Genomic DNA, 9,921 nt, shown 5'->3' on the forward strand with positions numbered 1-9,921 from the left:
AAAACCAAAAAATAAACAATTGCACCACGTACACTACCATAAATATTCATCACAACTGCTTGCTGCGAAAATATTGCAAGAAACATCTATACGCTTCACACTAGAATGGATGCTATGCTTCTTTGACAAAACTAAAACACTTGTATTATATAAACTGATACTGCACTTAAGAAGTTCGATAGAAAGCCCACCTATGTGCAGTATTTCAGAGGCCCAATTCGACTCCAAAAAATGACAGGTCATAAAGTTACAACGGGCATTGGGTCCAGATCCAGATTCAAAACACAGGTGTATTCCCTTCTGAAACTGAAACTGTTCGACTTTTAAGTGGCAACTCTTTACGACTAAATCTAAGGTTCCAATGATCTTTGCTCTTACGAGTTTATTTAAGATTCGGTGATATACAATATCGAGTTAGACGCTCGTAGCATTCAAAATATATCCTTTTACATACGTGTAGTAAAATGTGTGAGCACAAAGTACCAAAATGTGTACGTCTGTACGAGAGCCTTACGCTACACATTCTATATGCTAATATATATACTATTTTACACTAGATTTCTATCTATCTCTTGTAATATAAGTAGAAATTTGTAATTTATTCATCCTTCCATGATTGTTTCTAGTGGTAAATGTTACTCGGAGGAGTTATTAATGGATACAATTTGAATCGGCATTGGTTGATTTATGAGAGTTGGTGTGAAGTTTCTATGCAAATATGAACAGATTAGGTATAAGTATGTATCTTGCGCCAGCTCTTATGAATTGACATATAAATGGTGTCTTATGCCTGGTGAAATTAGTCACTATATTATTAATTTCTTAAGGTAAGGTCAATGTGGCTAATTCCGTCATAGGGACTACTCCGTCCACTAGCGTTTTTCTCGAACAATTAACAACATTGATAATTTTGTCGACAAAGCAGCGATTGCTTTTAGTTTCAGCAATCAAAGCAAATGTTTTTTCCCTACGATTGAAAATCAAAGAAATATACGCTCGTAGACGGAATAGCTTCTATGACGGAATTAGCTACATGTAGGTACTTAAATTATAATTTTTACGACTAGAGTTTATAATTGTAATTTATAGATTTATTAAAATGTAAAAATACTTTGATTACTTTTTTCGCATTAAATTGGCAGTGAATTTTTAGTACTTACTTGTAGTACTAAAGGCACTAATAGCTTCCAGTACTGATTTCAAGGTCATTCAGGGCAATATTTCACCAGGCTCAAGTCACCAGGGTGACTGGGGATCATATCATGCAGCGAGCCACTCAAAGTAGCTACATCAAACTTGCATTCGTTCTAACCAACCGCACAAGCCGATATAGACGTCATTAAACGCTCCGTTATTTTCGTCGGACGTGAAAAGACGTTTGTAGGAACATTTGTATGAAAGTACAAATGTCGTTCGAATTAAATAATACAATGAAATGCTATTAAAGGAAAGTTACGTCACTAAAATAACGGAGTTAAACCTAAACAACTGACGAGTGAAGGAATAAGTCGTGTATTCTGTGACTCGCAAGTCTCAATGGCATTTTTAGAGTTGGAGAACCGCGCACTTACTCTAACGCTCTTCAGAGAATTTAACGTTTCAAAGATTTGTTATAAATTCTATTTATTAAATGTAAGAGTTGAAATTACTTGGGTGATATGCCGCCCTAATACACTATAAATTCTTAGTAGTATAAGATAGGCTTAAAAGCTATCATTATATTTAAAAATATTAAATTAACGAAAATTTAAATATTATATTCAAGTAGAGATTGTTACTAGAGTGATGATTTTTATATAAAATTATGATATAGTTACGAGGATATGTGCATCGCTGCCCGGGTGCGGGAGTGAACACCAGGTCGGATAGCCATAATAATCATCGTTAAGGAAGCTCGTGGGCAGCGGGGGGCACTGTCGTTTATTTGTAGCTGATTCAGTTTGAATTCGAGAAACTGATGTCACTTGGCTGAATATGGAACGACTTTTAGAGCATTATAATTTTGAGCTTAGTTCATTTGATTTGGTCTTGTCTGTGGACGAAGAAATAAGTCCCAATGGCTTTTTAAGTCAATAAATGCCTTATATAACATGTATAGTAAACCAATCATCATTTGCATGAAAATTGTGACTTGAAATGCTGGCCACAAATAACTGTTTGGAGTCTTTTTGTTCGACCCTCCTCCTGTTGTTGTCGAAGACTATGATGATTTCTTTCTAAATACGTGGATGTGAAGCAATAAAAATATATTAACCATAATCATTTTTGTACCTATGGTAGATACTTATTCACCAGTAATAATTATTCTAGTGTATGCCCATTATACAGTATATTTCTTATATGTCATCGCCAATGGAATTAATATGTAACATTAATTATATAACTCTAATTTCAAAAAAGTCCAAGATGTTACTCGAATTCAAGAGCTCAGCGTAGATTGTTAATAGTGATATAAAAATATACAAAATAAGTACTTCAAACCTAAAAATGTTATTATTTCAATAATGTAGGTAAGGTAAGTTACATCATGTTGGAGGCAAATTAAGATCTGCTCTACCCTGTTACAGGGGCGATGTCGTCTTTATATCGATATTGGATTAAATAATTGTATTTATTTATTTAACTACGTTATTCTTATCTAGTACTGTCTAATAACATTGTTAGAAAACTACTTTATTTGATTAAAGTTAGTCGTCGTTAAATTATTCTCTGTATAGTTCAACCAATTATACTCGGCAATAAATAATTATTCACGACAACATTTATTCGTGATTCAGGTATGAACTTGGTGATTGAACAATGACAAATAATTATTCGATTTTTTATGTAATTCATTCGTTTTTATCAGTTATTCGTAGTCGATTGTCACCCATGTTTCTTTATAAATACTTACAATTTATTTAAATATATTATTGTTTACATAAATCGATATAAAGTCGACATGGCGTTAGGATCAGGCGACTGGTTGGTTACTTTAAATCGGCACATTATTGTGATTTTGATGGAGCAGTATTATTATACATTTTATTAGTAGCTTTGAGCTAGTTAATTTGTAATTTACGGCGATTTGTGAAACACCCTATATTTGGCGCATATGTTCAGTAAATGTTGTAAAATAAGCACAAGTTCATGTACAAATATTTGTTGTATTTGTAACTATTTCAGGATTTTTTTATATGTAGATACTAGATAATTTATGTTTTTCGTTAATTTCATAGGAAGGCGTGTATATACAGGATGTTTCACAACCTGTGTAAGAGGTTTTGCTATAATGATTGTGTAATTTATACTTATTGTTGCCCTTGTCAAAGCTTTTAATGATTGTTAATGATTACAAATGTGATAGTCATAGCATAAAAGAATGAGTAACGTTTTATACAACAATCAAATTATTATGTTCGCTGTATAAAACGTTGTTTATATTTTTTATGATAATAGTTCAAACTCACTAGTTTATCAGATTCTAAAGTTTATAGGTTTTTTATTTACCATTCGTATATTGTATTGTTTTGTATAATTTCGTCGTCTAAGAGCATTGACGTGCCCGCGCGTCGTTTGTCGGCGGTATTATGAAAAATTACAATAAAAATAATAAAATAGTGAGTGATATACTTATTTCATATTTCCCTTCTCTTTAAATAATTGTCGTGTATAATTCGTTGGGAAAAGTTAAAAATAGTCAGAAATAAAACTATGAAGCAATTAACAACAAAATACTAATTTACTGTTTATTTAATCTTATTAATAATTAACATCAATAAATACTTAAACTCTGGACAGTTGCGTGAGATGTAAAAGCGATTGAAATTTTAATTATTTTAATGTGATTTGAACAACTACATTATTACTCTCAGAAAAATATCAAAAAATCGGAAACATTATCCCATAAATTCATTGTAAGCTTTTATTTTTACAGAAATATTATCGTTGCGAAAAAAAATCGATTAGAAAGTAGTTCTGCATAAAAGACATCAATAAATAAAATTCTTAATCTTTAAATTAATCAATGAGTTTAAATTATTGCTAAAGCTTTTTTTAGACAGAACACAAAAGAAATTTAATGGAAACAGAAAACAACTGTTTTAAACTTTAAAAATAAAGCTAACAATAACTCAATAAGTCGGATTCAGGATTCTGCTGAACTATTTTCAGATCTTCAAAAAATGAGATTCCAGACAGTTAAATACAAATTTATGTTAATATTACCTATATTTTAGACCTTAGGTACCTTTATGCAAAATTTGTAAATGCAACTTACATTCATTTGCCAAGTCATGTGTAAAAATAGGTTATTGAAATTATTTTGCAAATTCTCTATCTCTAATTTACGTAGTTAGGTAATAACAACAACAAGAGTAGAAAAGAGTTCTGCTGAGAGAAAAAAATGGTTAAAAACAAAAGTATAATAAAAAAACTGTCTTAGATTTATATCTAATTGATTGACCGACACCTATTTGAAATGACAACCGGGTATAGAGACATGCCAAATTGAGCTTAATTATTGTCAGAAAATTAGGAATCAATGTAAATTTATTATTTTAGTGTATATATGAATTTAGGTGTTAATACAGTTTATGTGAAATTTCAGCTTGAATATAATTTAAATTTATTAAAACGCCAACATTATAAGAATATAAGCTAAGCCGAAATATAAGCAAAATGCGAAGTATTATTAGGAATACGATTAGGTCTCAAATTTTATATCTAAACGACGTCTTAGAATAATTGTCATACAATAACACATTTGGCTCATATTTTCTTAATATAATACGTACAAAACTTTACTAAGTCCACAATTATCTGCCTTTAGATGGTTAAACTCTCGATCTATCTACTGTAATCACAAGTTTAAATATGATTTACAACTGTTTACTTTAGGTATGACATTGCATTCAGTACCTTCCAAACCATACCTTCCATACCTTCTAAAGCTCCGAAATACAGGCTTACAATTTACTGGCAAGTCATCTCAACTCGACTGTTGAACTCGTTGCCATTAAAAATCGTTATATCTTCGAAATTTGAAATTTCAACGGGCAATAGAGCGCTCCAATCGCTCTAAGTAGGCGTTAGCCAATAGAATGTTACGATTGCTTTGATTGGCAATCTCCGCCAATGCGGTAATCGACATCCAAGTGTGCGTGTGGTGATGTTTAGAGGATGGAGTGTCGCAGTCGTGTGCGGCAGAAGAGGAGAAATGCTAGAAGTGCTGCCACGGCTGCACCAGCTAGGAGTGTGCTGTCTTCGCGACGATAGCCTCCGGCTTTTTCTACCACGTTACTCTGAAAAGTGAAGGGAAGCAATTAGTGTTAGGATTTGGATACCTCAGCTTAGTAGTGTCCTGTGATCGAATATACGGTTGGGTGATGATATAGGTATATACAGTACAAAAACTATAAAGATTGTGGCAGACTTTCAGAGACTGGAGGCTTAAGTTCTATCCCGTCTATCATCTTTCGAGTCATGTAGGGTTGACAGGTCTCCTAGTTGATTAATGGACTTGGGAGACAAGTAAGTAACGGTCAACTTGTACAAGTAGTTTGAGACTTGACCCGGTCGGTACTTTATACAACATAGATATGACAGTCATAGGCAACTTTATTATACACTTACATCAACCAACACCTAATATGCACTAATTCTACATTTTGGCATGCTACATGGCTGGATATTTGTATTGCTCCCGTAAATTCAACTTCTGATATAAATATTTTAGGTGTGAGGATGAACACCCTGCCGATGGCGAGCGGACATCGGCCATATATTATAATAATTTATTGGTCAAATCAGAAAACAAAGGCTTTATAGCTCTCGACTTAGGGTAATAGTGAATTAAGTCCCCTTACCCATCCGCCATGCCTGATAGCCCAGGGCGTGGCGTACTGTGCCACATGTGTCGCGGCCCAGTCGGTGGCGCGGCACCAGCCCCCGATCCGCACGGCACGCGCGCACACCTCGCAGAGGAACGCCAGCACCACCAGCGCTCGCTGCTCCACGTGGGCGCAGGCCTGAAAATCACACAAAGGCCATCTCTGTCTCTCTTCTTTGTCGGTCCCTCATTACTGAGGATCTTGACCACTTGTTTAGCAGCTCCGTCGATCTCGATCTACCAGCCAAGGGCCATAAAATTCGCTAGGTCTGGACAGGTCAAGAACCTTCATGAAAACCGGCGTCTTTTCTGTTCGTGGACATTTCAAAATATAATGATTTGGATGCAGTAGTTTTGAGCTTAGTGTGAGCAGTAGTTTCCAATGAAAACACAACTTAGATCCTTGAGGTTTTTACCGAAGCCAGAACGTTTTTTCGGAGTCTGTTGTATTGACTTTGCGAAAGGGTCCTTTGAGGCCTACTTGCAGAATATACTTTCAATTTTGAATTTGGATGTCTTCTAGGTACCTATATGTATGAACTTCCATATTTTTTTTCTTGAACTAGTTGTTCACTATTTACCTGACACAATTCCTGCATGATGTCCTCAAAAGCTACCTCGTCGAGACAGAGGAGGGGGATGTCTTCAGCCCTCTCAGCCAGCCGACCTCTGGCCTTCGTGTTCCTGAACCTCTTGATTGCTCGCTCGAGCGCTCGCCAGTCGCGCCAATACATCCACCAGCCTCTGAAAAAAATGCGATCATCTGTCTTTTTTCAAAAGATAACTGAGGTTAGTATCTCACCCTTCTTAAACCCTAGTATATACTTACCTTGGGTCAGGTCTAGCACTTGCAACAATACACGGCGGCGGCCTGAGCTCCTCAACCCTCAGATGCTGCAGCAGCAGCGCCCGGAACAGCCTGATGCCTTTCTCCTCTTCCTCGCCGAGGAGATGGGAGCCCCGCCAGTGCCCCTGGCAGTCATCGCGGCGTTCTTCGTCCAGGGAAACTTGCCGGAGTAAAGGAGCCCGGGGGCCGTCGTAGTCTTCTAGAGGCTGAACGCTGCATGCAGCTGGGAAATTTGTTTTCTTTTTAAAAAATAGTTTTAAATTTCATAATTTAATCATTTTACTCATGTAAGTTATCAAAGATACAAGGCATCCAAGAGAATGTACAGTGGTGACTACAGGTAATTGTAAAACTGATTTCGTAACTTTAAATGGCACTTTTCAATATTTAGGAATGTCGTTGAGTTTAAATGCAGTACCTACTTAAGAAAGTTGTATGAGGTTAATAAAAGCAGGATAAATATCTGCTTTAATGGCAATTCTTTAATAAAGAGGCATTGCACAAAAATGTCACGTAGAGAATTTACTTATTTATAACCTGGATAATACTTATAGAAGACTTATAGAGAATACTTTATATTCCGACTATTCCGTACAGATTCCCTTAAGTGAATAAAGCAGTAAGTTTTTGCCGAAGTGTCGTTTAATAAAGTCTACGAGAACGACGTGAAAGAAACAATAATTGTATGTAAATGTATTTTTGTAGTTTTGCGTAGACTATTAACAGCGCAAGTGTACTAAATTAGCAGGTGTTCAACAGGGTAAGTAGAACGAGGAAGCCGGTGTAAGGTGTTAGTTGGTGATTAACCTCGATTTTAGCTCGCAACTAATAACTCGCTTAACATGATGACACTATAGTGTCTCAGATTTGTAAACAGGCAAATTATATGTATATGGAATCGAGTGCAAATATGTACCTATGTCAAAAAGTAAACAGAGTCAGAGCCCATAAGGATAACTCATTTAGATTTTCAAATCATCAATTCAAATTGAATCTACATCGATTACTTACTTAACTAAGAATATCTGGGAGACCGAGCTTTGCTCGGAAAACATGTAAAAACTCAAAAATGCGCGTTTTCCCAGAGATAAGACCTAGCTACTCGTAGATCGATTTTTCGCCCCCGAAAACCCCCATATAGCAAATTTAATAGAAATCGTTAGAGCCGTTTCCGAGATCCCCGAAATATATAAATATACAAGAATTGCTCGTTTATAGGTACCTATAAGATTGTGTCAGAGTGGATAGAATTATATACATCTTTGATTGTGTTTAAAATGTAAACGAAATTCTAATAGAGCAATACTATAATTACTCGCTGGCCGCTGCTAGGCAACCAGACAGAATACTAATTATTAATTAGTCTGAATATTTAATTGTGGCTTTAGTACTTCATTAAGTGCCTGTCTACTTTTAACGAGATTTTCGATTTTTTGCGTTGAAAAAAGGTAGTTATTTCTTTAAAACAAAATATTTACCTTACAAACAGTCGTTTATAAAAAAAAAACAATTGATAGCGAGAAAACCAACAATGATGATTCGACTTAGGTACCTACTAATGTAAAAATTAGAGACACAACCTAACAACAACACAAACTTGATTAAATATAAATCCATCAGAAACCGTAAGAAATAACAATAAACCTAGAAAACAGAGACAACAAAAGAAAATACACTTAACAACGATTTAGAAGCTTAGAAAATAACCTCAAAAGGAAATCATATTAAGTAATGTACTTTTTTCCTACCTTGAACAGCAAACGGTGGCACCAGATCCATTTTGGCACGGAAAACACAATTTTTTCCACAAACACGTCTGTCGGCTTCGTATTTGGGGTACGAAATGTCAAGTATGGAGTCGGGTTGCTGTAGAAACAGCGATGACCTTGAGTCACGACACGACCCTGACACACATTTGTGCGCATGCGGGATGCTTTTTGAGGGAAATTCAAAGATGTCTGTGCCGAAGCGCTTTGAAAGGCTATTGTGTATTATCTTTCTGTACCAATTCTCCAGAGGCTCATCATACTGGAAAAAAAATCATATCGAACGAAACAAAAGAGATGCAATTCTGTTCCAATTGAAAATGGTTATTAATATTACATGGGATAGGGGATGGGGGGATGCAGCAAGGCTTACCAAATTACTACTCGGGCCCTCCCCGTGAGTAGCGGCCTACTAGCCGTGAAACCCATTGCTGAAGGCACACATCACACATCCCATACAAAAGGAGTATAGGTGTGGGTCTATCGTTGGTCTACCGATTAACTGAGGCGGTTGGTAAAAACAAAAAGGTGGTCTGATACGGACTGGTCGAAATCGTGACTGCATGAAGCTGATTGACCAAAGCGTTAGCGAAGGTCTCCGTTTTAACTCGGGCAAAATGCTTTCGTACCTATGTCCAGATATTCTCTACAGGTCGCAATTCTCTTGAAATGTTGTGTTGGGACTATGTTCGGTAGAATTTTCTGTTGTTTCGTTTTAGGAAAACGTTCTAAATGGCAGAAATTGGCATAAAGTACCAGTAGAAAAGCGCCAGTATTAGGGTCTATGGCACTTAAGACCATTATAAGCTCGCTGTGATAATACTGATAATGAATCAACGAAATTTCTTCTTCTTCTTCTTCCAGTGCCATCTCCTACCGGAGGTCGACTATCATGAGGGCTATACGAGCTTTGGACACAGCTGCGCGGAATAATGAGCGTGTGCTCTGTTTGAACCATGTTCGGAGATTTTTGAGCCATGAGTTACGTCTTCGTCCGGATGATCTAAGTAAGTATTATTAATGTTTTAACCTTATCGCGAGGTCTACAATTCACTGAGCCACTAGTTTGTATTGTGTTAAGTAAGTATAAACGATTGTATGGACGTATACTACTAGAAAACGCAAGTTCTTTACCAGTCTCCAGAGATAAGTGGGAGACCTATAGTAGTATTTGTAGCCCTATTCCGTCTGTCGATGCTCTGATTGAATCAGCTTTAATAACGTACAATTGCGTTATCGTGCCGCTTGTGCAACGCCGGAAGGCGCACATTGGGCCGGATTATATTCAGATATCACTGTCCCATGCCGTTGGGCGTACTATTTTTGCGACATCCAAAAGATAAAATTAATATACCGAGTACAAGAAACTTACGAATTTACGGACGGATTCTATTTGCGAGCAAAGAAACAACTATGACTTTGGTGTTGTGAGCTTAAAT

At 36.1% G+C, this 9,921-nt stretch overlaps 1 protein-coding gene across 1 annotated transcript; it reads right to left on the reverse strand.

The window, feature by feature from the left end:
• Positions 1-4,977: 4,977 nt before the first annotated feature.
• Positions 4,978-8,716, reverse strand: LOC134797916 (uncharacterized). Its single transcript, XM_063770258.1, has 5 exons — positions 8,465-8,716; positions 6,699-6,939; positions 6,451-6,613; positions 5,847-6,008; positions 4,978-5,282 (listed from the first exon to the last, which is right to left on the reverse strand). The coding sequence occupies exons 1-5, from the start codon at positions 8,493-8,495 to the stop codon at positions 5,154-5,156; spliced, it is 726 nt and encodes a 241-aa protein (XP_063626328.1). The 5' UTR covers positions 8,496-8,716; the 3' UTR covers positions 4,978-5,153.
• Positions 8,717-9,921: the final 1,205 nt, after the last annotated feature.

Source organism: Cydia splendana, chromosome 16, assembly GCF_910591565.1.
Source record: "Cydia splendana chromosome 16, ilCydSple1.2, whole genome shotgun sequence".
NCBI classification, from domain to species: domain Eukaryota; kingdom Metazoa; phylum Arthropoda; class Insecta; order Lepidoptera; family Tortricidae; genus Cydia; species Cydia splendana.

Coding starts and splice junctions, on each gene's coding strand:
- LOC134797916 (XM_063770258.1), bottom strand. CDS start 8,495: ATGGATCTGGTGCCACCGTTTGCTGTTCAAG. Junction 6,940..8,464: donor GCCACCGTTTGCTGTTCAAG/GTAGGAAAAAAG, acceptor CAAATTTCCCAG/CTGCATGCAGCGTTCAGCCT. Junction 6,009..6,450: donor TCATGCAGGAATTGTGTCAG/GTAAATAGTGAA, acceptor TGTGATTTTCAG/GCCTGCGCCCACGTGGAGCA.